This window comes from Antennarius striatus, chromosome 13 (assembly GCF_040054535.1).
Source record: "Antennarius striatus isolate MH-2024 chromosome 13, ASM4005453v1, whole genome shotgun sequence".
NCBI lineage: Eukaryota > Metazoa > Chordata > Actinopteri > Lophiiformes > Antennariidae > Antennarius > Antennarius striatus.
Genome location: NC_090788.1, coordinates 4,681,623 through 4,709,185, shown reverse-complemented (window position 1 = coordinate 4,709,185; position 27,563 = coordinate 4,681,623). Strand labels below are relative to the sequence as shown.

The 27,563-nt window shown below is 41.3% G+C and overlaps 3 protein-coding genes across 4 annotated transcripts; 1 reads left to right on the top strand and 2 right to left on the bottom strand.

The window, feature by feature from the left end:
- Nucleotides 1–70: 70 nt before the first annotated feature.
- Nucleotides 71–6,703, bottom strand: igsf5a (immunoglobulin superfamily, member 5a). Its single transcript, XM_068331711.1, has 9 exons — nt 6,583–6,703; nt 5,971–6,049; nt 4,715–5,035; nt 2,584–2,874; nt 2,083–2,202; nt 1,817–1,841; nt 1,634–1,731; nt 1,490–1,545; nt 71–823 (listed from the first exon to the last, which is right to left on the bottom strand). Exons 2-9 carry the CDS (start codon nt 6,032–6,034, stop codon nt 716–718), a joined length of 1,083 nt encoding a protein of 360 aa, XP_068187812.1. The 5' UTR covers nt 6,035–6,049; nt 6,583–6,703; the 3' UTR covers nt 71–715.
- Nucleotides 6,704–15,435: 8,732 nt separating this feature from the next.
- Nucleotides 15,436–18,578, top strand: LOC137606297 (non-histone chromosomal protein HMG-17-like). The gene is made up of 6 exons (XM_068331499.1): nt 15,436–15,644; nt 16,952–16,972; nt 17,121–17,150; nt 17,239–17,280; nt 17,361–17,468; nt 17,559–18,578. Exons 1-6 carry the CDS (start codon nt 15,627–15,629, stop codon nt 17,604–17,606), a joined length of 267 nt encoding a protein of 88 aa, XP_068187600.1. The 5' UTR covers nt 15,436–15,626; the 3' UTR covers nt 17,607–18,578.
- A 1,133-nt stretch (nt 18,579–19,711) lies between these two features.
- Nucleotides 19,712–26,915, bottom strand: LOC137606177 (glucose-6-phosphate exchanger SLC37A4-like). Of its 2 annotated transcripts, XM_068331301.1 has the most exons (10): nt 26,467–26,915; nt 25,574–26,062; nt 24,260–24,494; nt 23,062–23,308; nt 22,168–22,320; nt 22,003–22,088; nt 21,806–21,919; nt 21,646–21,711; nt 21,417–21,555; nt 19,712–20,951 (listed from the first exon to the last, which is right to left on the bottom strand). In XM_068331301.1, the coding sequence occupies exons 2-10, from the start codon at nt 25,717–25,719 to the stop codon at nt 20,785–20,787; spliced, it is 1,353 nt and encodes a 450-aa protein (XP_068187402.1). In that variant the 5' UTR covers nt 25,720–26,062; nt 26,467–26,915; the 3' UTR covers nt 19,712–20,784. The 2 variants fall into 2 exon arrangements, with proteins under 2 accessions (XP_068187402.1, XP_068187401.1); XM_068331300.1 differs by lacking the exon at nt 26,467–26,915 and having other exon boundaries at nt 19,734–20,951; nt 24,260–24,492; nt 25,571–25,709.
- Nucleotides 26,916–27,563: the final 648 nt, after the last annotated feature.

Genomic DNA, 27,563 nt, shown 5'->3' with positions numbered 1-27,563 from the left:
AAAGTGGAGGAGTGATTAAATAATGACAGAAGACAGTATTGTTATATTTTTATTTTACAAAAAAGTCTCTACAAAACACTGCATGTCAAGGCTGGATAATGAAGGGAAACAATCATGACATCATGACATGACATCAAAGTTTCCAAATGGGCAAAAAAAGGAAGTCTCTCATCTGTAATGTTGTTATATACAACATGCTTTGATGTCTTTTACAACATACTTCCATAATCTTATACCACATACTTCAACCTCCCATATAAAATACTTTGATGTACACATTACTCAAAATATTTAAGTTTTTAATATAAGATCTTATATTACATCATTACTCTGAAATTATTCATTCACATTTTCCGACACGCTTTTCCACTTGCCTGGGTCACGGGGGTTGCTGGAGCCAATTCTCTCAAATTAATATCTATACAATAACTGCACTCAACCCCAGTTGCATTTAATCTAATTGTGTTTTCAACATATGTACTGTGATTTCTACATTCTGCGATACAATTATATACAGGCAGAGACAGTCAGTGTATTTTATGTCTCCATCGCCAGCAGCCTTGATGTTACTGTAGTGCTTCATCTTTAATCCAGATGGATCCAGTCCTTCTTCCACATATCTCCAATCTTTAGATCCTGAGTTTAAGCCTCAAAGTGCCGGCCGGGTTCTTCCGATGCTTGTAAACATTCATTAATGTGGAACCTCTGTCTGTCCTTACACGATAGTGACATGTCTGTGTTTCCTGAAGCCTGGTTCATCCAAAGTGTTGTAGGCAATTTTATAGTCATTTTCCCTTTGGTTACTGTTCACAACATCAGGCAGCTATGGGGTAAAAGAAAACACATTATTCAAAACGTCTCATTTGCTTTTCAAATAGGAGATTTGTACTTTAAACAATATGGACTCATATTTCACAAGCTTTTTCTTCCATGCTACTTCAACATAAATCTTACATAACTATATTGCCCTGCTGGGAAGGCAATCATCTTGAAATGACTAGGCTCTAATTGGAGACTTAAATAATAAATTTGTTTAAGAGGTACCTCATTCTTTACTTAAATTAAGTGAATGATCAGACAATGAATTATCCAAATGTAGCATGCCTGATAAATGGCACAAATAATCATCAGCATCTCTGCGATTGAGGATAATAAATCCACACGGCTGGTAATTTCTTCATAAATGGAACCAGGCAAAGTGATCGATTGGAGTCACCACTCATGTTATCTAAAGCCATGTGGAGGCACACTGGCTGAGGGAAAAGATAACTTTTTCATTTATACTTTATGGAGTCTAGCGCAGGCAATACACCATAGCTTCTTGTGCTTTATCCTGATGCTAACATGCTGATGTTTTCTACTTGAATCACTATTGTGCCTGAATACAGCTGCACAACAAATGCGCAGATAATCTATCAATAGTCACAGAGACATCTTTATTCTCACTCTCTGTGACGTCTCTTCCTTATTTGTCATTGGGAAACTCTACCTCATTGCCATTTGTTTGGGAAAATCCACTGTCAGAGTGTTCGCTGGGAGCAACATCTATGAATAGAGAGGAGAGAATGGAGAGTGGTTGTACATATAAGCTGTTTTCATTTAAAACCTTGAGTGTGTTTGCATTCAGTCTTACTTGTTTGACCCTCCATCACGTATGCTGCATTCACTTGGCCTTGCCTTTGCCCGGGTACACTGACAGCACTTATCTGACTCTGAGTCCTCACTCTCTTACTACGCACAAGGACAAACGACGACCCAACTTGTTACCAACGTAAAAATAACGTAAAAATGTAAGGAGATATTTATGTTTTCTTACGTCATTTCGTCTTGATAGTTGGATTCTGGAGAAATTTGAGAGATTGGTTAATATACAGTTTTCAACACATCAACATCAGTTTTATAGAAGAAGAAATGTACTTTAATAATCCCCTTGGGGAAAGGTTCTTGGGCTAGGGATGACCCAGTGGACTGAGCTACTACCACCCCTATTATTTCAGAACTTTACAAAAAAGGTCAAAATAAACTTAAATCTGTGAAATTTAAAGAGTAGATTAAATCTGATTGATATAATGAGGGCCTTACTTTTTTCTTTCCTGCGTCTGCAGCAGAAGATGATTCCATAGATGAGCAGAACAAGAAGACCAGCACTTCCGAAGGACACGACTACGGCTATCAGCACTGTCCAATTAGGAGGTTTGGGAACTATTCGTGCCAGAAAGACCAGGATTAAGAGCGTAAGACTTGAAGGACTTTAGAGATTTTTATTGTTGAATTAAAAACCCTGAATACAAGAAGAAAAGGAGAGCTATGTTGTTCTTAAATTTCTAAAGAGACTGATTGTAGTCTAACATCTCTGATACGTTTGCTTCAAACGTAGAGAAGGATCATTACACTTTCATTATACATCCTGATGGAAGATGCTAATGATCGAGAACAACACATTGAGTCATGCTGTGGTGCTGTTTATCCATAGAGGTCTCTAATCTACCATAACTCCTCATTATCTGCATTATGCTAACTATTACATCTCCCATCCAGCAGAGGCAGACAGGCTTCAAGGAGACAACACTATGATCTTCTTACCGACCGCCAAGAAGCTAGAGCTGGATATTGGGTTTGGCAGTGTTGGTACAGTCACCCAACACACCACCGTGGTGTTTCTGACCGCCTGGAAGGTCAGGACGCTGGTGGAGTTAAAGGCATCCCCGTCAGGAGTGTTGGTGGTGTTGTACAGGCTGCTGCTCGCAGGTTCCCCGTTGAGAGACCAGCTGATGTTGGGAGCAGGGAACCAACCGGATGTCATACACTGGAACTCCACCTGGTCATCCTGCACCGCCGTCACATTTCCTCCCATAATGCTGACTGTACCACTCTCTGAGCAACAGAAGCAGAGACAGACGAGGTTAGACCCAAGGGATTGACCCAAGATACTGACCCTGGAGACTGTCCCAGGAGACTGTCCCAGGATACTGACCCAGGAGACTGACCAAGGATTCAGATCTAGGGTAGTGACCCAGGATACTGACCCAGGATTGTGATCCAGGTTACTGATCCAAGATACTGACCCTGGAGACTGACCTAGGGTACTGACCCAGGATACAAACCCAGGGTACTGATCCAGGATATTGATGCACTAATGAGGTGTATTTTAACATTATTACACCTGCATGAATATAATTGGATGTGGTGGGTTACCTGTTGCTGACATGCTTGATCAATGGGCCAATCAAGACAGCACTAATAAACTAAAGTTGTGCTTTTGCTTATTTGTGCCTTAACACAATAAACTTCAGCTACAATTAGAAATCTATCTCCAGAAACCTTTAGTGTATAATAAAATTTGATGCTATATTACGTGCATATTATGTTAAAATGAACACCAGGGGTATTGTGTTTACATCAGTTCATTTGTTGGCTTGTTCCTCCGTTGATCATTATTACATTTAGTGCGGATACAGATGAAGGAATAATCTTTTTTAATGTGATATAAATCTCCAGACAGAGCAAATTAAGGTATGAAGTCAGGTTCTTCATGATGAGTCAATACGGACATTAAAATGTTTTTGTTTTAATCCAACACAGATGGTACTCACCTACTTTATATTCATGTGAAAATGGTATGTTGTGTCTGTTTATTATTGTGTGAATCCTGGTAGATAAGATAAGTCCGTCCACACAGTCCAACAGAGCAACTTTGCTTTTAATTACCCCCCCCCCCTCCCTGAATTAACTGAGCTGGAAGGAGCCGACAGTCAGGAGCAGCAGGTCTGAAGGTGATGAGGAGATAATGAGCCCTACTGTTTGTGTGTTTGTGTGTTTGTGTGTGGTTGACTAAGTCAGGTGTAAACTTTGAGCAGTGTTCCCTCATTTTATGTAGATTTGAAGCCAGTAGTCTACCGGAAGCTGCTGAACAGCGCTCACTACTGCCCCCTAGAGGACATTCTGGTCATTACACTCCTTGTTAGTGGTTTGTGTGTGTGTGTGTGTAAACACTGAGCTGAATTGATGCCTCTGTTGGGGAGGCTGTTGGTTCTCCTGCTGTCATCCTGACAGCAAAAGAACCAAGGATCAAGTATTATGAATAGATTTCGGTGAGGCAGAGATACAACCAGTCAGATTTTGGCTGTAATCGGAATCATTATAGTTTTGAAAGGATTCTTTGTCATTACCAGATTTTTACTTTGTACTTCATGGATAATGTCTACAGTTGACAGAATGATGTCCCCATGAGAGCTTACACACAGCAAAATGAATCCTCAACATCTGATGCTCCAGAATATTAAACTTTACCAGGCTCGCAGAAAATGTACGACTGTGACAGAACAAATAAGAGTGATACGGCCTTGAATTGAGGTGAATTTGTAGCTGAAAATATGAAGATTCTTTTTTTTTTTGTCACTGAGTAGGGTATTGGGTATCACAGTGCCACAGTGGGTCGGGCCATTGATTCACAGTAATAAGTTTTCTGGGTTTTAATTTCTTACTTTGTGGTTATATTTCCTTCCTTCTCTCCAGGTTCTTCCTCCCACCACCAAAAACATGTATTTTAGGCGAATTCATCACAAATTGTCAATATGTGTGTGGGTGTGAGTCATTGTTTTTCTTCCATGTGGCCCTGCCCCTCAAATCAGTAGGGTGGTGCACATTAAACAGGAACTTAGATTTTATGCAACCTGTATGAAGTCAAAGGTCAAAAGGGCGCCACAAGCCTTACCTTGTACCTGAAGTTGTGCCGTCTTAGATCCGTACTCCCCGAGCACGATGCAGGTGACCGGCCCCGCCTGACTGCGGGTGACGTTATGGATGGTGAACTCCACACAGTCCACGTCCCCATTGGAGCAGTATCTGGCAGAAAACTGTTCTGATGATGAGGTGACGTTAAAACCGGTGCGGGTGGAGACGGACAGGACCAGAAAGCCTTTCACATGCCAGGTCATGACCTGCCATTCTCCGTGAACTGTGGCGTTAAACCGTGCATCTGATCCTTGGAGCACTGAGGAATTCAGTGGCTGCAGCTGGAAGTCTTGTGACAGCGCTAGAAATAAAAATATAGAGCATAAATATAAAAATATAGATTTTTTTTTTAATTTCATGTATTATTTTATTAGATGTTCATTTCATTTATTTATTTAGTTGATATTGTAACAGAAGCCATCAGGAGATGGAATAATGTGAATGAGGTGTAATGTTTATTTAATGGAATAGTTGTACTGATTGAATTAAAACTGATGGAATTAAACTGCATGACTATTTATTGATTAATCAACACATCGGTTTTTAGTTCAGTCAGTATTGAACTGCTCCATAGTTTCCGCTGCCAGCTATTTGCTGGTGTTCACTTTGCTGCAAGAGTGAAGCAACGGCAGTAAATAAAGAAACGGAATGCAAAGTGAGAAAATCAAGCAGAAAGCGTTTTGTTCAATCAGTGCTTCGGTTTGTTTAAGGTATGTAAATATCACAAAGGCCAACTGATTGGTATTGTTGGCTTTTGGAATGACTGAAACTCAAACACACATCAATCAGTACTGAACAAAGACTAAAACTCTGAGTTGGATGTTTTCTAGAGTTATTCTTGCATCCTTTAAGTGGAGTCTGTTTACACTGTGACGGGAAAACGCTGATTAGATTTGCGACACCTCGCTTTAGTTCAGTGTCTTATTGCAGAAAACACCAAGGGTAATGATTAATAACCGCCTGCTTGACATGCTGTGGCTTGGAGGAAGCAGAAACATTTCAAAAATCATTGACAGCGGGATTGGGAAGGGATCACAAAAACTATCATCCTCCTGTCCCGTCATTTACCTCGTGGCTCTTTTAAAGAAGATTAGCAGTCGCTGCAACCTGAAAATATTGTGTTCAGCATGCAGGAAAAAAAGCTAGTTTTTAACAATTTGGGCAATTCTAGATTGATATTTTCCAGTTTGGCAGGTTTATATAGACTTAATTTAAAATAAACACATGAATGCTGACCTCCAGTTGCACAAAGCAGTAAACAGATGAAGAGGTTAAGCCATGAATCCCAGGAAACATTCATGCTAGTGTTGTTATCCTGGAAGATAAAAGAAAGAAAGACAGCTGTGAAGGTTTAATCATGAATTCATTCAGCTGTTAAACCTCCAGATTTGTAAAATGAAAATATAATTTGTGTTAGTTAGATTCCATGCTCGAGGTGTAAAGTCATTATTACAGAGAGTAGATGCTGAATGAAATCAGATCTCTAGAGGTAAATAAATAGAAGACGAGCATCGAACATTGATGACATGCTTAAATAGCGTCACCGTTTCTAATCTATTATTTAAAGTTTGATGCTTGAATTAAATTTACAACCTCGTCTCACATCCTGTTCTTTTTAGCGTTCCATCATCCATTCACACACATAAAACATACATTACTTATAACTTCTGCTGTTGTTACTTCCTCATATCCTAACAGTCACCTATGCTTCACCCTGTTCTAACTCTATTATGACTTATAAATAATCGTGTTAATATCAGCTCTATTAATAAAGATATATTTATGTGTCTATAAACCAGCTGGTGGATTAATTCTCTAAACATTCTCCAGCATCATTAATAAACTTACCGCCTGGAGCTCCTGCAGCGGTTCAAACACTCATTTCCTGAAACAGCAGGTGAGCAGCAGGACTCCACCTGAGCCTGTGAAACTCTAACAGGGAGCAAGGTCCAGATCCGGGCCATAGAAACCCAGCCCTTATCGCCTCAGCGTACAGTCATCCAGTCAGAACAACACACACACACACATACACACACACTCACCTGTCTGGCTGTAGGTGTGAGGCTGACCATACAACAGACAGGTGGGGCTATCAGCCTGAGTCACTGCCTGAGGTGTGAGTTTCATTCTTTTAAGGCTTTGAGGTAAATATTTTTACCAAAAAAAAAAAACCAAAAAAAAAGTGTCTTTATTTTTTTCTTCTAAAATCTCATTTAATTAATTTTTCTGAATGATAAACAAAGCGACATCCGAGCAGAGAACAAAAGGATTCATGGATTCTGATTTTCTCATACATCTTCTTTCTCTGAGCGTCGGGGCTTTAAAACCAAGTGTGAATTATTATTTTTTTGTTGGTGTAAGAAAAGATTGAGCCGGTTTAAATTCATTGTGTTTCTTTTTCTTCTCCTTATGGTTCTTTCTGTTCTGTCTGTGTAGGGTTTCTATGTTCTCTCCCCGTGTCTGAGGGGGTTATAAATTGACCGTAGGTGTGAGTGTGGGGCTGAGTAGTGGTTTGTCTTTTGCGTGGTACTGCGATGCACTGGTGACGCACTGGCGACTAGTCGGGAGTGTACCCCGCCTCTTTCCTGTTGTCAAATGGGATGGATGGATGGATTGAGGCTCAGATAGAAATGGTGATGTCATCTTTATCTGTGCTGAATGTTAAACTAATTGTGTTTTGTGAAAGAAAAGAAAATGATCAATATAAAACTAAACATTAAATGTTTAAAATTCCGCACCATTACAATGGAAGAACCCTAAAATCCACAGTTTAGGATGTTGAATATTTAATGAAGTCCACAAAATGTTCCAAAAACACGATGCTAAAAAGTAATTTGTCTCTAATTCTCTGGCCATAAAAGCTTCACTGGTGCCCAACAAGTTGCAGCTGTTCAAACTTTTGAATAAAACACAGGAAATTTCTCACACGTTTTTATTTAGTTTTTATTTGTTTCAGGCATTCAGCCTGTTGCAGCTGCTAATCACACTCCACTCATGTTCACTGAGGCATATTGACACTGACTTAAGCTTCTTCACACTACAGTAAAAGCAGATAAGCTCCAGGCCCGTGAGCTACCAGACACAAGTGAGGCTTATTTATAGTGTCTGTGCAACCAGTGTGATGAAGGTTACCTTCAAGGCTTAATCTCTATGAGGAAGACTGCAAGCATTCACCCCGATGAACCAGCAGCAACATGACCTTTGAACTTATGCAGGAAAGAAAAGAGAGAAATATCCACTTTAGATTTAACCTTCGAGGATCACCATGAGCCGATGAATGAGAATCTCCACCAACATCTAGAAAGAGACTGTTTCTGCATGATCACTGATGTCTGCTGATGGATGAAGATGGAGGTTTAATCTCTGGTCTACTCTGTGATGGTCTGATGAGCTAGAATCATCTGGACTGTTAAGGGTAATACTTGTTTGAAAAATACTGGTGGAAAAAACTGTGAGATTTTTTCTAATTAGCCACTAGAGGTCACTGTAGGATCACTCTGCTTCAATAAATAATTAATAAATATACTGTACTGTATGTATTAACTGGGTAATGCCAAAAGCCTGTCAGCATGTATTCCAAGAGTGTGACACATACAGTGTCAAAATTCCTTATTGAAAAAGCAAAATTGAATTGAAACATATTTTTTGCAAGGATTGTTTTAGTTTGAAAATACTGATGAATGGCCTGCTTACATGTAAGGATGCCATAGTAATTTCATTATTTATGCTGTCTGGAGTCAGTTTACATTGAAGTGTATGTATGAAGACAAGTAAACAAAAATGTATTGATGATAGAGAGTATAAAGATCACACATGAAGTACCAGAATGTATTCAGATTACTAATATTCAGTATATGAAAGATCATAATGTGATTTTTTTTTTTAAACTTTCATTAAAGTTATGAGAAATGACATTTGAAATATGCCTCATTATTATATTATTATTATTATTATTATTATTATTATTATTATTATTATTATTATTATTATTATTATTATTATTATTATTATTATTATTATTATTATTAATGCATTATCATCTACACTGTATTAATTTTAGTTGATTCGGGGAAGGGTGTTTTTTAGTACTATATGTACTCTATGTAGTTGAATTCATAATAATGGGTTGTATTTAATAACCTGACCATATATTATATATTTGTGTGGTAAATATGATGTCAAATGCCTCTCTGAGATGTCTTATTATACAGAAAACATGAGGGCAGTTGGTTTTAGAGAGGAGGATGCAGAGGACAGATGAGACGCTGTGGCGACCCCCAACGGGACAAGAAGACAGGAATCAGTGGAATCATTCAACTCTGACTTGTTCTTTCAGGATGGAACTTGAATGACTGCATTTGTGACTTTCCACCACTTCCTGTGTGTCTGATGTGGGCTCTCCTGCTAGATGTGATAAGACGCAGCAGGGAAGATAAGAATGATCTGAATGCCAGCAGTCACGGTTTTATGGCTGCAACAAGTAACTCTGGAATGACACAGCTCGTATTGTGCAGGCAGGGGCGAGTAGAAAACCATTGAAAACAGGAAGTAGGTAGTGGGGGAGGGTCTGCAGCCCCTGCCTCCTCTGACCCCCCCTCCGATGGAAGAAGTCTGGAGACCTCAGTGTCATAGATCAGCGGTTATAACTCATTATCTGTGCTCATCCTCGTGTCAGCTGCTCCTCCTGCGTCCAACAGGCCCATCGATTCATTTCACATCAGTTCCGTTCAATCTCCTGGGATCAGACCTGACCTCAAAATGTGAAACTTTCCCCGTAAAAAGATCACTCCTGTCTATGCATAATGAATTTATTTCCATTGAGGGATTTGTTTTTGTAGCGTCAGCTGTTGGCTGCTCACTGGTTAAAGCCGACTAAGGTTTATTGTTACTGAGCTTATTAGTGTGTGTGTGTTACCAACGGGGCAAGCCGACGCCCTTTCTAGATGACTGAGCTACAAGGCGGGAAGAATTTCCCTCATAATGAACACAAAATGATGTTTTTAGAAAGTGAATGTGACTTTTTTCATTGAAATATGAATAGTATTTATTCCACAGAGAAGGAGGTGAAGTCTGCTTTATTTTTAGCTGAGAAGTGATTTTCATCTTCAGTTTAAATTGTATTTTTGAACTGATGCATACATGATTTACCATAAAAGCCATCGAGGTTACTGCTAATAGACTGAGCTGCAAGGTTCATGTGATCTCATGCTGGGAGCACTGGTAATACCAGAGCCTCTCATCTACACAAACTGGTATAATCTGGCTTTACCAGTTGCTCCATATGGGAATGCTGCAAATGCTACGTGATAGGAATCCACTTAGTGATTATATCTACTGATGGAGTCGTGTCCGTCACCCCTCCAGGCCTGTATTACCAATTAAATGTGTGATTTTCTTTATGGGGAACCAATGAATTCAGTGTGTTATGCTGTTCAGCCTCACCTAACGTACATCATATAAACTGTAAGGCAATCAGTATCGGTTTATCCCTGGAGAAACTTTAATCCATGCCCACCTGCTGCATGGGCTCCACAAATGGTTTCACTTTGCCTATAGATTGTCTTGAGACCCTACAAGCTGCTCCGGTTTTTCTGCAGCTTTTTACCGGAGGAGCACGAGGAAACCTAAATGAAAACGATATGGGACGTCTTCATAGTCGACACCGTCCGTTCAATCCCTGCATCATCTCCTGGGTCGCCCCTATCTGTCCTCCCCCCAGTAGCTGAGACTGTTTCTTACCATCACCAAGGTGCATGTGAGACAGCATGGCCCTGAGGAGTAGAAAGGAGCAGAACTAGACAGGATTCTGCCAAATCACCATGACCTGATTTGCACAGAACACAAAGAAAAGTATGTAAATGTCCGTGCAGGCCGGAGCGCATTGAGTGCAGATTGTGAACATAGCTTGACAGCTGGTGTGTCTCTTGCTCTGCATCAGGACAGTTTGTGCACACAGTGAATCGAACAGCGGGGTAGACATTATGTTTGGAGGGGGTCTTTGTATTGGGGGGGGGGGGGCTGGAGTTGCCGTTCTGAACAGGTCTCGCTGGTCTGGAGGAGGTTAGGCAGAGCAAAGGTACAACTTTGCTGCGTCTTGCTGCTAATATATATGCTAACACACGTCTTCCCTCATGTCCTGCTGGTGTCTTGGTTTATTCGACTGCATGTTGGAGCGGAAGTCCAGAGCAACCATCAGGAGTCACTCAGGGGTCTGTCCAGACTTGCCAAAGTTGCATTTTTTAAACTCTCTGGGTGTTTAACAGGTGAAGCGGCTGCAGCTCAGGAACAAAACCAGAAGCTCATGAAATTCTATCAGCTAGTTTTGTGTAATCCTGCAACGGACAGACCAACCAATGCCACCAAAACAATTACCTCCATGGAAAAAAAACAACAAGGGAAATGAAATTCAGTGTGTAGACCATGACACACATCCAAAGAATAGTCATTTTAGTTACATTCATAACCCCTGAGCATGAGTACAGGCACAGCTCTCCTGCAAAAAAAAATTTTTTGGGAGCCATTTTTAATATTGCAAAGTAATTTATGCAAAAGGTGAGACTGTGTGTCAGGCTGCGACCAAATATGGACGTGCATAAAAATGTATTCAGTCCTGGGATAAAAGAATAAACCCAACAGAGAAGGGCTGCAGTTTCACTCATGGAATCCAGAGTTACAGTTTGTAACTACAGAATTGCTCATCTGCAAAACTCAACCAGTGTGTGTGTGTGTGTGTGTGTGTGTGTGTGTGTGTGTGTGTGTGTGTGTGTGTGTGTGTGTGTGTGTGTGTGTGTGTGTGTGTGTGTGTGTGTGCGTGTGCGTGTGTGTGTGTGTGAGTGAAGAAGATAAATGAACAAGTCACCCCTCTGTCAAAGAGGCTTTGGATGAGGTCACCTTTACCTTCATCCGGTCTGCAGATTATTCCGCTCCCGGCTCCCGGCACCTCTGAGACGACTCAGCCCTCCATTTATTCTCAAGTCTAATATATTAATTATTTGTACCACATAAAACCATGAGACCACTTTGCAATTGTTACCTCATATGATTCAGAAACAATCTTCCTCTGTGGAGTCGTTCTGTCCTTTCAGTGTTCCTCCAACAGGAGCGGGGGGGGGGGAGGATAAGAGGTGAAGGGACGGCAACAGGCAGCAGCTGTATTGTCAGGGCTCCTACATACTCCACACAACAACCACATTGTTATCTGAGACCTACCTAAAGCCTCGCCCTCCCTCCCTCCTCCCTGTCCCCCCCCCACCCACCCCCTTCTGTTGTGTATGTACAGAATCTTTAGGGACAGACTCCCGCGCAGTGACAGGATATTCCTTTACAACACGCTGATTTTTATGTCTTGCACAAGGAGGGAACAGAGGAAGCTGCAGCTTTTTAATTCAGCAGTGAAGGAATGTATCATGCCTTCCATTAATAACTATGGATTACTGACTCCGTGGTGTTTTTAACACACAGCCCATCCATCATTTTTACATTTCCTCCTTATGTGTCTCTTTCCTTATTTTTCCAACAACACTGCAAAATGCTTCTAATGCGAGAGCAACAGGTGGTGGATAATGAGACGCCACCATAAACACAATGGTTAAAGAAATAATGGAGAAATATGAGTTAAAATACACGTAGATGTTATTATCAGGAGAATCCAAAAAGGAGTACAGAATAAATGAGTTGGTGTGTGTACAGCATTGTGTGTGTGTGTGTGTGTGTGTGTGTGTGTGTGTGTGTGTGTGTGTGTGTGTGTGTGTGTGTGTGTGTGTGTGTGTGTGTGTGTGTGTATTGCTCTTTATGTGTTAATGTAAACTAACTTATATATATATATATATATATATATATATATATATATATATATATATATATATAAAATAATGTTTTCAATAGCATGGTTATGTACTATTACTCAGAAGAGCACACAACTTCTTAAAAATCTATTTGTATGACACATAATGCAGGTTTCTCTTTAACATTCACCAGTTGTGAAATACTGTTTTAAACCTAAAAACACAAAGTTATAGTTTTTGCCACTGTTTTATTGAAATATAAATAGATAAGGTGACATTTGCCTGTTGAGTGTGAAGCCCTGATGTCATTAATGTCTGCCTGTGATTATTTGTTTACACCCCCCAGATAAAAGTCAGAAACGAGATCAATTGGGTGAATAGGGGTCCCTGATGGGGGGGATTGACTGAGATGTAAATGTAGGAAACACATTTAGACAAAGTATTTTTGCATTATAGTACCATGATGTTTGGGCACACGTTCACTTATTAAGTCTGTCTTTATGGGTTCTATTAAACTCTCATACTTTCCACACTGAGTGGAAAACTGACTCCAGGTTTTGGGCGTGTAAATGAATTGTAAATGAATGATGGACACGTTATTTAACTTATTGTAGTAATATTATACATCCTTGAGTAAGAAGTTAATCTGCAGGATTAAAATGAAACCAAAGTGGAAGTCTTTGACGTCTTTAAAGTACAAGCAATGCAAGAAAAGGACAAGCTTCACTGTGAGCACCTCAAATTGAATTTTCCACGGTTCCTTTGGTGGACAACCAGAGTACATTTTTTGAGTTACGCACATGAAATCTGACCTGCGTGCATTTGACCATTTGTTAACAACAAAATGTCACAGACAGCTGCGACACGGGGTCGGAAGGCCGTGCCAAACGAAATCAAATTTGGAGTCTTCTCAACTTGCTGTCGAATGTGGCTCTGAAGGATCTGGAGGTTCGCTGTGAATCTGCTCTGTTTGTTTAATTGGGTTCCTCAGTTCTGATGTTCTTGTGGCAGCAGAACCTTCATGCAAGAAGCAGTTTTTTTGTTCAAGAGTTTTAAAGAAATGAATGGAATTGCATAAAATTATTAGGCCTGCAAGCAAGATTAGTCAATTGACCGGCAAGGCAGAACTTTTCTTCTGTTACTTTTCTTAAATTCAATGGTGACTATATTTATTAGTCCTCAGAACACAACAGATAAAACAGATCAAATGTTGTAATCTCAATTTGGTTTGAAAATCATTTAATCCACTCAGCTGGTTACTGAGACAAATTTCAATCATACATTTTATAATACTGAGATTGATTAAAAGTCAACAAATATTTGGTGACCGTTTACATGACAACAAGAATGTGGTTTGGTGGCATGACAACACAAGATACTAGATTTGTGTTCCAGTGTGCGGTCTTTTGAAAATTCCACTGTATATACACCATGTCTGACTCCACTCAAGCAAACAGGACACTATGAAAAGAGAAAGAAAACCGTCTAACCTGAGGCTCTGTTTACACAAGAATGGTTTTGCTGAAAACTGATTCATTTTTGCTTTTATTTTGAACACATTTACATGACAACGTTTTTAAAATAAGCCTCATATACAGATCTGTACTGGACAACAGTGCGGTGTGTAAAATCAGCACCAGGGATCACAGCAGGTCTCCACTGGAGCAACTAAATTCAGCACTGCAACACTGGATTGGTCAACGCAGTGGAGCCCTTTTTTGCAAAAATTTTAATTTTAAACTCTAATAATTCTGTTAAATACATTAAAAACTTTGCATTTTACCGTCACATCTGTCTCCTCTTGCGTGGATGTCCTCTGTGTTTGACCACATCCTCCCGTTTTTTGTTGGGAAGAAAGATAAAGGGAAGATACGAAATGTTTCTCAGCAGAATTATTGCACTTGTGTGGAAACTGCCTTCCCTGTAAAAAATGAAATGACATTTTATATTTTCATTTCGCCTCTAGTGTATAATTGAAATCTTGTTGTTGTTGTTGTTTTTTTACAAACTTCAACCACATTTATTCTTTTCATTACAATGGAATTAAAATTAATTGTAAAAATAGCTGTGGGATCGTTTAGAAGTCTGTTAGGTCATATGATGTTATGGTACAACACCAATGTTATGGTATGTGATGATCTGTGGGTTATTTTTCTATATATAATACACCGCAAATACGGATTACAATTGTCCCATCTTCTCATATGATGCACCAATTAGCAGACAAATGAAAGAAACCCGTTTCACATGAACACACGCTTCTCTCCTATAAATAAACAGGTCGCACAAAGCGCTCAGCGCAGTAAACAAACACACGTCGCGGAATGAGTATGATTGAATGGAAATGAATGAAAGTGTGCGTTTTCAGCACAAAGCTGGAGCACCAGTCCTGTTGGGAACGCACACTGTCGGGGGGAAGGTAGGTAGGGGGGGGATCAAGTGAAAGGTCCGGGGGCGACTGCAGGAAGAATCCCCCATGATCGGAGCTCCGGGCTACCGATTACTGTCGCCATTTTCCCCCCCTGCTAAAATACAATAGGCTGTGTAGGGGCTGCACACACTGAACGTCCACCAACCCTGACACCAGGTTTTTTTTTAATCACTCCCTATGGAATTTACTTATTTATCATAAATATCGTGGTTACATCTCGGGTTTATGGAAACATCTGGATGGCAGGACAGTAGATTTTAGACATTTTGCCTGGTTAAACCAGATGGCTGCGCGGACGTACAAATATGGGGGGGGGGGTCACCTTTGCTGATTGACGTGTGACGTAACCACGCAGGTTGCGGCCCGTGTTTGAAATCTTGTTGCTGCCCACCGTGTTGACCAATCAGCGGGCGTGGGAGGCGGGCTTTAGCAATGTCCATCACGTAGGACATATAGCGCTTTTAATAGTGAGGGGAGGGGGAGAATCCAATCCGGTTTCAGCTAGTTTTCCTTCCAATGGAACATTAGCGGCTCGTTGCGCTGTGTTAGACTGTACTGGCACAGCCTTACCTTCCCTTTTACCACTGTATTTTCTCCTGTACTGAGTAGCATTTAGCTAATTTTTTTCTTTTCTTTAAAAAAACAAACAAAACAAAAACACCCCATACAAACCAACCATGCCTAAAAGGAACGCAGTGAGTACACGACATGTTTCACGAATTCAGTAATACACCATTTATAACCCCCTAAGTGTAAATCTGTGGAATGGCCTCGTTACCTATGGCGTTTTGGACTTTTATTATTATTATTATCATTATTATAATTTTTTTTAAAAAAACAACTAACCGTTATATGGCGTCGTTGTCGCGACCGGACGTCAACACAACGCTGCACCTCGCAGAGTTTAGTTGGTATGTTTTGATTTTTTTCTCAAGTGGCTTTCGAATCCCACTCCGTGCAGTGATTATCTTTTGTTGTCAAGGGTTGTTGTTGTTGTTGTTTTTAAATTTACCCTGCATTTCTAATTCCACATTGAGACATGCACATTGATGCGAGCAGGTATGGATGTATTTACTTGCAATGGAGGACAGCGCCGGGTCGTGTTTCTGTGTCGACGGATTGAAAGTTGGCGGCATATTGATTGTTTTCAATGGGGGTCTTCAGGCTGGATCCAGCTTCACTCAAGTTTCTCCGCTCTGAACATGCAATTAATGCCTTATGTAACAGCTATATGTCTTAAAATCCTTATTTTATTTTGCATGATTTTTTATAAACATCGCTTGGGTTTATGCATTGCATGGCCGCCATTATTTCCTCCCCGGTGGGAAAACGCATCTCGTCGGCGGCGTTTCGGTCGTGGGTTCCCGTGTCGGAGGTTATGCAATGGCGCTGCTCCTGTTGCTGGGGGTTCCAGGAGATTCTGTGACCAGATCGGTCGCTGAGCATCTCGGAGTGACTCCTTTCAAATTCGTGGCGGGAACGTTCAACTTCACTGTGTTTGTGTGTGTGTGTGTGTGTGTGTTTCTTTTTTCGTGCACCGGCAATCCCATCTATTACTAATGAATGGACGCGCCGGTGGAGGAGGCGGAGCCCGCCCCTCCTCCACCGGGGCTACGGGAGGCAAATCACGGGCAGGAGGTGGGGAGCGGGACGCCGTGTCAACCACACTTTTTCCACTGTCATTGCACCAAAAATCTCGCTATGCACGGATTAATTCCAGATTATTATTGATTAATTTGCAAAAACCCTGATCGATATGAGCGGAATCCTGCTAACATCAGATGTAATCAGGGCTGTTTATAATCACTATTGTGCAAGAGCGTTCCAGCCAATCACGTGCTCAGCCTCATTTAAATCCATCTGTACAGCCATTGGTTAATGTATTGTTAGGACACGCCCACCTGAGTTGCATAACTAATATTTCCACCCCACTGCCATTTAAATGATACAGCTATAAATACATTCCTTAAACAGTTTTCTCTTTTTTTTGGTGTCCTTTCAGGCCCCTCCAGAGCCAGAGAAGGTAAGGGATGATCTGATTGATATTTATTTATCTATTTATTTATTTATTTTCAGAGAATATGTTTTCAAAGTAATGTAAAATGTAATCTACAACCCACCAGGGGTCAGTAATGTCCATCAATGTAAGCCTCTCTGTCTGATCTCTGCAGCCCAAGAGGAGATCCGACAGGTTGAAAGAAGTGAGTACAGACAAGAAGCGACTGTCACAGACAGCTTGTTGTTGAAATCATTCTCACAGATTTACATGAATGCTTTCTTTCCCCACAGAGACCCGAACCTCCAAAACCAGAGGTCAAACCGAAGCCAAAGGTGCAACTTTGTCCTGAAAGTTTTCAGTCAAGTAATTCATCAGAGTCAGCTGTCGTAATCATGACTAATGTCTTTTTTAGAAGGGACCTGCTAAGCCCAAAAAAGGCAAGGAGGTGGAGAAGGCAAAGCCTGAGGAGAAAGCACCAGAGGCCCCCGCTGAGAATGGCGAAGCCAAAGCCGAGAACGACGTAAGGGTCTTGGAATTACGTGTGCAAGTGCAAAAATAAAGGTCTTGTCCTGGGTTGTGAGATTCTAATGACAGAAAATGTGTGTTCCAGGCACCAGCTACAGGCGCAGCTGAACAACAAGACGAAGCAGCAGAATAACATCTCTCAAACCATGTCTTTTACCAGTACTCCCTGTACCTCTTTTCTTGTACAATTCAGGGGAATATTTTTATCAACTATTTTCTAAAAACAGGTTTTTTAGTAGTTTGATTGTAGAGAACACTTTTTTTTAAACGAAGGAGGAAAACCCCCCAATTTGGATTCATCACATCCCACGGTTATGCATCGGCGTTAAAAAAAGAAAGAAAAATTGCAGTCATTGTTGTTACTGTCCGATTTCATTTCAGTTTTAAAAATGTGAAGGAGGGGAGGGCACGGCACAGATTACCGTGTCGACACGCAAACACGGAGTTCACAGGAGCTTGGGGCAACAACTGCAAGAGCTTGCCTGCTGGATTACATTCCATATGCTTTATAAGGGACAGTGTGTGTAATCTGTGCTGGGGTGGGAACGGAAAAGGTCACAGGGCAACTCATCGTTTTCTTGTTTATAAATGAAGAACAGTGTTTTAGAATGTTTGTAAGCTTTGTTCCTACATGTTAACTCTTGTACTCATATAGTTTTTCTGAACAAATCTGATCAATAAAGCTAAAGTCCCTCGTATTGGAGCTCTCCCTATCAGAACTGTGCATCACATGTGTTGGTTGTATCTCTGTTCTGTGATAGCATTGCAATAAATTTGTATAGCTGATGTGAAAAAAAAAGAAGGTTTTTGATCTTTCTATATGCGATGTGTAATGGTACATTGTAAGGATGGTAAAAATGGAATTTGTTTTCTTAGCCAAGCTAATAAGCTGTGTTACTATCAAAAATCAAACTGTCGACACGGCTCCTTAAAGGCCGATATACCAAGTGTACATTTATTTGAGATGTAAAATGCATACCAGCACTAGCAATATTCATGTAAGTTCTAGCTCTCTGTATCCAGTACAAGTGTTCAGTTTTTTTTGTTAATAGATGTACCTGTGTAATGATTGTCAAACCAATAAAAGTTGGTTGGTAGTAAATTTGGTTTCGTTCTGAATAGTCAGTTAATAATTAGATAATTATGTTCAAATACACAAGCTGTTTCAAAGTACGCCTCAAGGGAAAAGTAAATAGTGAAAAAAAGGTGTCCTAAAACGGTACTGTAAGTATTAAAATGTCACTGATGTCTGTAATAATGAGGGGAAATCTTTTAGAAAGGTTTAGAAGTAGTTCATCCTGTGCAGGTAAACTGATAATAGTCGCAATCCAGATTCAGCTCATGCAGCTAAAGATGACAGCAAAAAAAATAAATGTTGGAAAATTCCAATAAAGAAACCACAACAATTGTTAGCACGTTTTAAATAAATTAAACAAATATATAAAAAGCCAGTCTGGCAAGTTTTATAAGTTGTGGCTCCGGGCGATAGGTGGGGTACGCATATACCCTGGTGAAGCCACCACTCACACACACACTCAAACTTGTGGTAAATTTAGACTGATCAGTTCCTAAGATGCATGTTTTTGGAGGTATGAAGAAGCCAGATAACCCAGGAAGACACGTGGAGAACATACAAACTCAGCATAAACCTTCTGCTGAGGGGACAGCGCTCTCTAAAGCAGAGACATTTTTCAGCACCACGGACAGCGTCTGATCTGATGCTGAGGAGACTGGCTCCAAATCACAACCACGTGTCCAAATAAAAGGGTGGGTTGCTGTGTGGAATGTCAATAGAAGCATAATGTGATCATCTGCAAACCATTTAAACCCCATATTTGATCGAATAATAAAATATAACATTAAAATTAGAGAAATTTCACGTCTTTTATTATATACACACTGTATTTCTAATTTGACTCCAGCCACAACTTTTTTTAAAAAAAGTGTCAACAAAAGACCAGAAAAGTTGTGAAATGCCAAAAAGAAACAACTTTAACAAGATTAAGCATCGGAAGTTTACAAACCTGATTATTTATCATTATAAAAATCAGATTTCAGAGAGGCTGTTTGAAAAGCAACGATGGAGAGAATTCTGTAGACATCACTGCCTCAGAAGCAGATATGATCCTGTGGTGACATCATTACATTAGATCCAGGTTTTCTCATGGAGTCATTGCAGGGGTTTAGGAACACTTCCTACATAAACTATAAACTCAGTTCATTGCTGCGATTCACATGAACCAGATCCAGAAACGGGTCTGAGCTTGTTTAAGATGAGGTAACTTTTGATCAAATGAGTTCCCATTTAAATTACTTTTACAAATCACAAACCCCACGTCCTCCAGCTCCAAAATAAAAGTTGAATCTAATTTTTAAAAACCCTTTTGTATCAACAGTTGTGTTTGTGCTATTCTCAGCTGCATACGAGTTCTCAGTTATCTTTGAATACTCTGTTTCTGGAGACATGGAATACGTGAAAGAACTGAGAGACCACTGGTGTTTGTTGTGTATTTATTTCCCTACTGAACTGTGGTGAAGGGAGACAAAAGTTTCATTTTCATACAGACAGCTGCCAGATTTTTACTTTGAACTGCTGATTATTTTAACATTACCTGAATAGTTCATTAAAAAAATCAAGTGAGGTTAATTTTTAATTCCAAAAATGTGTACAATACCCACATTACATTGAAGATGAGACTGTTTACAGTACATGTGTAATCCAGCATTGTAGCTCCTGTGGCAGTGTGGGGCAGACATTTATTAAATCACGTCAGGTTACAGAAGCGGACGATGACTTAGGAGTCATGGGTATCATGAAATCTATCGATTCATTACAGATAAGTGAGGCATTAGTAAAATGTTCATGGCACATGCTACCGTTTGTGCAAACAGAGCAAAATTTGCTATCCTTTAATAAAAAGGCTCATCAGTTGACATTCAGTAGGTTAAGTACGACCTCGTCTGGAGGTCCTCGTCTTCTTCATCGCTGTTAAATCAACTCAAACCTTCGAGTCCGGCCTGTTTTTAGTCTTAAAGCAACTCTAGGATGACGAAGAAGACTTTAAGTGACAATTATCGTCTATCTTTGTGATTCTTTGTGATTCTTTGTGATTGACACATTGATTCTACATGGTTTGACGGCTCTCACCCTGAGGTACGAACACAATCAATGGGTGAAAAATGTCCGAGATGAGTCTAGCATGGTGACTATTTGGATTGGTCGAATTGAAGTTGCATTATTGTGCAGTATTCTGTTCACAGAGGTGTCGAAAGTGCAGGAACGTTCCCGGTACACCGAGTTGGAAGACATGTTAGTCCAGCTTCTCCGCCATCCGTCCCATCTTGGTGCGCATGTTCCGTACGAGGAAGAAGCCGACGGTGGTGGCGCCCATGATGACCTCAGCTATCCAGAAAGCCATGTCCCAGCTGTGCTGCTTGGCAACGGTGCTGAAGGGAAGGCCAGCCACGAAAGCCCCCACTGTGGAGAAGAAAAAAGAAAAAAAAAGGCAAGGTGAATGAGTCAGGCTGGAAAGCGACGATAAAGTCTAGTGTGAAGAATTCCATTACGAATAGGTGCAACATGTTAATATAACTGGATGTTATTCAAGTAGAACCACGAACAAATAGTTAATCAGATGTCTTCCATGAAAGCGGATGAACCAGACATGCAGCTGCTTCATTTAATCCCCAGGAAAAGAATTATGACTATTAGGAGGTGAGTAATTAAAGTCACCACATTTTCTCAACAAGCTCACCAACCTCTTATTAAAACAGAAACTACAGCAAAAATCCTTCTGTCAACTATTCATTCCTCTCAGCTTCGGTTAAAATATAAATAATACGTTTTCAAAGACACAATTTATTTATGAGTAACTTTATTTAGGGGGGGGGGGCAGTGTCTCCCAGCAATCTGCATCTTTTTCGAAGTGAGTCTGCGGCTTACCGTTAGCCATCAACGCCACAACGGCATGAGAGGTTCCACAAAAATTTGAAGGAGCGCTTTCACTGGCGATGACTCCGAACAAGGAAATTGGGCCGTAAGAGGAAAATCCAAACACAGCTCCAAGGAGCAGGATCCAAATCTGTGCGGGACAAGATGTAATAACACACGTGTGTATGATGTTATTACACGCGAATCCCAAAACCAAACAAGAAAAAATGATTGTGCGTACCTCTTTTTCTGATACTCCAATGAGGACAGAGATGGGATGAATGATCTGAACCCAGAGAGGAGTCTCCTGAGAAAGAAAGAAAATACGAGCTCAGCGTTAGCAACGTGAACATTTCCAGCTTTTTTTTTTACACAAAATGAGAAAAAATAATTGCTATTACCCCGGGGATTTCAGGCGTGATGGTGACTCTGAAGAGGTACATGGACACGTACATACCGGCCATCATGAGGATGAGCAGAGTGTGCCGAGGGTTGCCGTGGGTGCTCAAGCCTTGCTGGAGTAAGAAAAAAGAAAAGAAAAAGATCTTTATACTGCTCGGGAATTCCAGTCGTTTCTGTTCATGTTTTCTGTTCTCACCCGAGCCACAGCTCTGTCGGTGATGAAGCCCGAAGCCAGGCTGCCCACAAAACCTCCAACCTCCAAGGCGCTCATGTAGCTGCTGCCTGTAAACAAAAGGCACGATGTCAGCATCTCCACCCAGGAAAGGGAAGGGAAAGTCAGGTGGAGGATGAACATGCATACCCATCAGAGCGGTCTGGCCTTTCTCCTGCATGAGGAAGAGCTGTCCCCAGTCGGTGGCGGCCGTCTTCACACCGAACACCACCAGGTAGCCCAGAGACAACACCCACAGGAAGGGAGACAGGAGGAACTCGCTCAGGGTGCTCTCGCTGTTGCCTGGAGAGAACAAGAGGTGGATTCACTAACACGCTATAACCGTTTGTGCTCTAAATGAGCAGAGGCATCAAAACTCATCAAATCAGTGGATGATGTGGAGCAGCAGCTCAGGAAGTCTGGAAAGAGGAATCGGTTATCTCCAAAACAACTGGCACCTGAACAACAGAAGTAAAACATCTTTATCTGTTCTTTTCAAATGTTGGTTTATTAAACTGAAATTTAAGCAGCTCTGATCGAATCTAAAAACGCTCAGGAAAATGAAGTGTCTTCACTAGACTGACTCGGGTTTCATTGAGTGATCGCCTCGGGTTCACATTAGATCAGGTTTAGATCAAGTCCAGACTCGATAGAAGACATACGGTGAATCTGTTTTTATGGGAGTGAAAAGTAGGTCAACCGTCTCCTCTGATTAAAAGTGAAACCAACACTTCCAACAGTTTGTTTACCACTGTGACTTAAAATGTGCTTTTGTTTGTTTATGTAAACAATATTTTTATATTCTGATGAAATTTGGTCAGGAGATGTGCCTGAAAAAAAAAAAAAGCAAACAAGAACGGTTAAGAAAAAAAGAGGAGTTGAAGACACTGAGACAGATCGAGAAGAGAGCTCTACATTTTGACATTTTTCTTAGTTTATCATTGAAAAAAAGTTCAGGAAACTTAACACAGTCATTCATCCCTTGAGTAGTAGTAGTTCCAGCTGCTCCCACAATCATTTAAAATTTTCACGACCTCCGTTTACCTCCTTTAGCCCCCTTCTTGACTGCGGCCTGGATGCTGGGCAGGCCCACGTCCTTGGGTTCATTCTTCACAAACACCAGACAAACAAACGAAAAGGCGGCGCAGACGATGCCCGACATGGTCAGGATGGCCCTCCAGTCGTAGTAACGGAGAAGAACGGTGACCAGGATGGGCCCCAGACACCCGGCCAGGTTCATGCTGCAGGACATGACGGACCACCAGGTTCCAAACTGGGACGGCTCGAACCACTGATGGGGGGACAAAAGAGGTTTGAGTTTAGCTTCGGAAACCTCACCGGAGACAAATCCCACCAACAGCATGTAGCCATGGAAACAAGATACAAAATTAAAATTAAAACTTAATTAAAAGTTGCTAATTAGCAAAATGCAACCTTTACTAGGTTGTTGTGTGCATGAAAGATAAATGGAACCCATCACTTTGTCCCACCTCCTCACTTTGCCCGTGGCGGGGAATAATGATATTATTATTATTATTATTAACAATACTACAACTACTACTAATAATAATAATAATAAAAAACATTTGAATTCTTTACTTAATTCAATGCTTCTAAAAAAAACTGGATTCTATCCTCATCCTACACGTCCTCATGATGTAACACAGCCAGCAGGACAGTATAATAATAACACACTACAGCCAGCACAGCAGCAGAATCATCAGTAACTCCAGAATCCTCTGGACGAAGCCTCCGGCCCGCCCACTGGTGGATTCAACACGGGGCTGAAGCTGTGTGTGGATGTTTGCTCAGCTCTGCAGGAGCGGCAGAAAACTGGAGTTGCAAAAAACACGTCTCTGACCAGAGGAGGAAATCTCCTTTGGTTGAAGTTGCTCTTCTTTTGGACGGATCTACTGAGGATCTCCTAAAAATACATCCTCCTGTAATCCGATCCTTTTGAACCAGCGCCAAAGCCTATTTATGCCCCACCTTTAAATGCTGCTGCTTTCACGGCAGCGTCTCACAAGTGTTACGTTGCCCCTGAACATAGACTGACAGGGTTTTCTCATGTGTTCAGTCTTCTGGGGGCAGAAAAAAAGTCTTACCGCTCAACAAAAAAGGCGACATCCCAACTAAATCCAGTGTTCTGGAGCTACTCTGGACGTGGAGCGACTCCTGCAGCCGTTACAGCCAGGATTCCACCTGTCTGAGGTCTGACAGCAAGAAGCGGCGTCATCCTTACCTTGCGCAGCACCTTCCCACACGGGGGCCACCCGCAGCCTTGTCCCAGGCCGTTGATGAACCACAACAAGGAGAACATGGACACGGTGGAGGTCCAGGAGAAGGCCACGTTGATCCCCCCGACCACGAAGAGGCCGATGGAGAAAAGCCAGCGGGCGCTGATCTGATCGGACAGCACGCCGCTGATGAACTTACTGATGGCGTAGGCCATCGTCTGGCTGCTGCTGATCAGACCTGCAGAGACAGCAGGAAGGTTAACGTTGATGTGTGACATCACAGAAGACCTGGGGCGCAAGTTTGAACCAATGACGTTTACAAGTTGGGTGACAGCAACCCAACTATCCAACAATCCAACTACCACATAACTTTTCCTTTTTCTGATGGGGGGCCGGGGTCAGTTTGTGACAGAAAAACTATGACGATTGCAGAGATGCCTAAACATACACATTTATTGTCTTCCAGAAAGCAACACATAATAATAATGATTAATCACCCCTTCTGGGATCTTCACGGAAAAAAAAGTTACGAAATAATTAATAATACTATTAACGAAGTAAATAACATTATTTATGAAATACATAATACCCAGGGTGTTTTTCTGTTCTGTTCAGGGGGCCGTGCCAAACGTGAAGGTGGGCCGCATCCGGCCCGCGGGCCGTCATTTGGTGTCCATTGCTTTAGACACTAACGGTGCTCAGAGGATAAATCCCATCACTTTTAACAATCTTCTGACTTTGCCTTCAGCATGACAATAATGGTCATTTTTAGTCCCATGTGTCGTCTGTTATATATTCCAGCAAAATCTACTCAGCACATTCATGTGCCCTGCAGGATGGATTCAATTAATATAATGACTGTTACCTCACCTCTATTAATCTTTCTTCTTTTCTGTGGTATAAACGCCTTGAGCATTAGCTGTACTCTAATATTTAAACCAATATGCAAAAGGTACTAAGCTGGAATAAGATTGTTAGCAGAGCAAACATACCTGGAATTATCACAATGCCCTGTACTAGCTTTAGCATTTAGCTCAAAGGACCGCTGTGCATCAGGACGCCTTCTCAGGAATCCATTAGCACATTCAAGGCACCCTCACAATGTTATGTGAAATCAGGAGGTCAAAGGTCAAGGTGGGGTGCGAGTAAAATTGAATTAAGTGTGATAAAAACAAACTTTTGATTATTCTTGATGAGGCTGGAATCAGGTTGTCTTTACTTAAAGTCAACACACAGGAATCGATCCTGCAGAAGGTTTTAATCAAACGGCCTCTAGACACAAACCAGAACATCCTCCATTCACGCCGACGTCTCACCCAAAGTCGTCTTTGTCGAGGTGGATCTCCTCCATCACTGAAGGCATGACGAAGGCGAAGGTCTTCCTGTTGAAGAAGTACAGCGAGTAGCCGATGAACATGCAGAAGAAGATGGCCACCCGGTAGTAGCCGTAGCCTTTGGTCCCCATGATCGCTCTCAGACATACAACTTCAAGAAAGTTGAGGACAATCGATTATTTCTTCAATGTCTGCACTTTTTTTCTGTGGAATTCAGCCTTTGGATCCTCTGTTTTCCAAACTACAGCCCAAAAAACTCCAGGACTGCTCTCAATAAAAACTCAGCGCCCTCCAACACTTGCAAGATGTTTTATTTGCCGTTGAGCACCAATTAAAAAAAGGCTTCCTTGAGGAGAAACGGCCCTGATAGGACTCTTCCTGCAGACGGGTGGTTCTTTCTGGGAGGCTGTTGCTTGTAGAAACCAGGGCAGATGGGGTAGGGGGGGGTGGGGTGGGGGTGTAACCTTACCCTGCCTGAAAATAAGAACAGCATAACAAATATGAATTCACGTGGCACGGGAATAACCAGTCACACAGGTATTGAACAGTTTTAACAGCGTAATAGTTCCGATACAACAATCTGATGACTCATTCTAAATAAATTACTTAACAGAGAAATAACATGACTCTTCTCTTTTCTATTATAGTCCCATAATTAAAGAACCTTCTATCAGAATGGAGTGTTTTTAATTCAAATTCTATAAATAGAAGGCACATAAAGTAGGATTGGTGCACACAAAAGAAATGCAGAGTGTAAAGAGCAAAAAAAAAAAAGACTTAATACACAGAAAGCCAACACAAACACTAAAATATACACACACAAAAACAAAAAATAGATATATAAAATTAAAAAAACAGTGTAATAAAGATATCAATACCCCTCATGTTGTGGCAGCCTTGTGTGTGTTGGTATAAACTGCACAGCTTGTTCTTTTAAACTTGCAGCATTTGCTGTCACGTAAATGTCAAACTTATTCATTCTACTGTCGTGGACATCCTGCAAATATCAGGTGTCGCCGACAGGACTGACTTAGCTTTAGAAGTTAACAGGAGCTCTAATAGTCGTTCAGTGTTTCTACAGCTCCCACTGATTTATCGGCGACATATCGGGTGGCTATCGGGCTGCTGTCGTCCCCACGCCGAGCGGAGCTACCGTTGCTAGCAGCACGATAGCGTCCACGTAACCGGTTACTCGTGGCGAACTGATCCACGGGAACACTTCGTGATTTGTCGCGTCACTAATGCCCCACGTTTGACCCAATTCCGACGGAAAGTGAGACCCGCGACGCTCCATAACGCCCCACGCCGCCGCATGCTAACCCTCCCCGGGAGGAAATGCACGTAAAGCCGCCTACCTTCTCTCAGCCGCGCGCTGTCCGCTCGCGGTGTCGCGCCGTGTAGACAGCGGGTGCGCGTTCACGAATCTGCAAAGCTCTACGCGCGTGATCGCCACGCGATGGAGCCACCGTGGCAGGAACGCAGGAACCGGTCATTTCTGACCCAACCGGGCTTCCGTACATCTGTTCAGAACGGGGACTTACGTAGAAATAAGAACGTAGCGTCGCGTCTGTTTGACTTTATATAGATATGAATTATTTAAGCATCCTGTTTGTTTGGTGTTCTTGTCATCTACGTTAGGAATAGGAAAAGAAAATAAAACAAAAATTTAATTTTCTTCTATTTTATTTTTAGGCATTGACATGGCTCATTGTCGCCCTCTATTGTCATCTTGGCACTAGTGCTCCCTAGCTGGGACAGAATCTACAAGATGTCAAGTTGGAGAAAAAATATAGTCGACTCTAATTGTATATTAGGTTTATTTGTCAAATATATGCTATTTATGAAATTGGACTAAAAGACTAATTATAATGAAATAAATTCAGTAAAGAAAAATAAAATACTTAAGATTAGGACATAAAATAGAATAGATACAATACAAGTACCGCGGTGCACTGGCGTCGCGCCCGGAGTTTGA

Excerpts from the sequence above, each read along its gene's own strand:
- LOC137606297 (XM_068331499.1), top strand. Across the intron at positions 17,151-17,238 it reads GATCCGACAGGTTGAAAGAA|AGACCCGAACCTCCAAAACC; the intron begins GTGAGTACAGAC and ends CTTTCCCCACAG. Across the intron at positions 17,469-17,558 it reads AAGCCAAAGCCGAGAACGAC|GCACCAGCTACAGGCGCAGC; the intron begins GTAAGGGTCTTG and ends TGTGTGTTCCAG.
- LOC137606177 (XM_068331301.1), bottom strand. The coding sequence starts at position 25,719 with ATGGGGACCAAAGGCTACGGCTACTACCGGGTGGCCATCTTCTTCTGC. Across the intron at positions 22,089-22,167 it reads AGGCCAGACCGCTCTGATGG|GCAGCAGCTACATGAGCGCC; the intron begins GTATGCATGTTC and ends TTTTGTTTACAG. Across the intron at positions 21,712-21,805 it reads TCACGCCTGAAATCCCCGGG|GAGACTCCTCTCTGGGTTCA; the intron begins GTAATAGCAATT and ends TTTCTTTCTCAG.
- igsf5a (XM_068331711.1), bottom strand. The coding sequence starts at position 6,034 with ATGAATGTTTCCTGGGATTCATGGCTTAACCTCTTCATCTGTTTACTG. Across the intron at positions 5,036-5,970 it reads ACTGCTTTGTGCAACTGGAG|CGCTGTCACAAGACTTCCAG; the intron begins GTCAGCATTCAT and ends TTTTATTTCTAG. Across the intron at positions 1,842-2,082 it reads CAGACGCAGGAAAGAAAAAA|AATCCAACTATCAAGACGAA; the intron begins GTAAGGCCCTCA and ends AAATTTCTCCAG.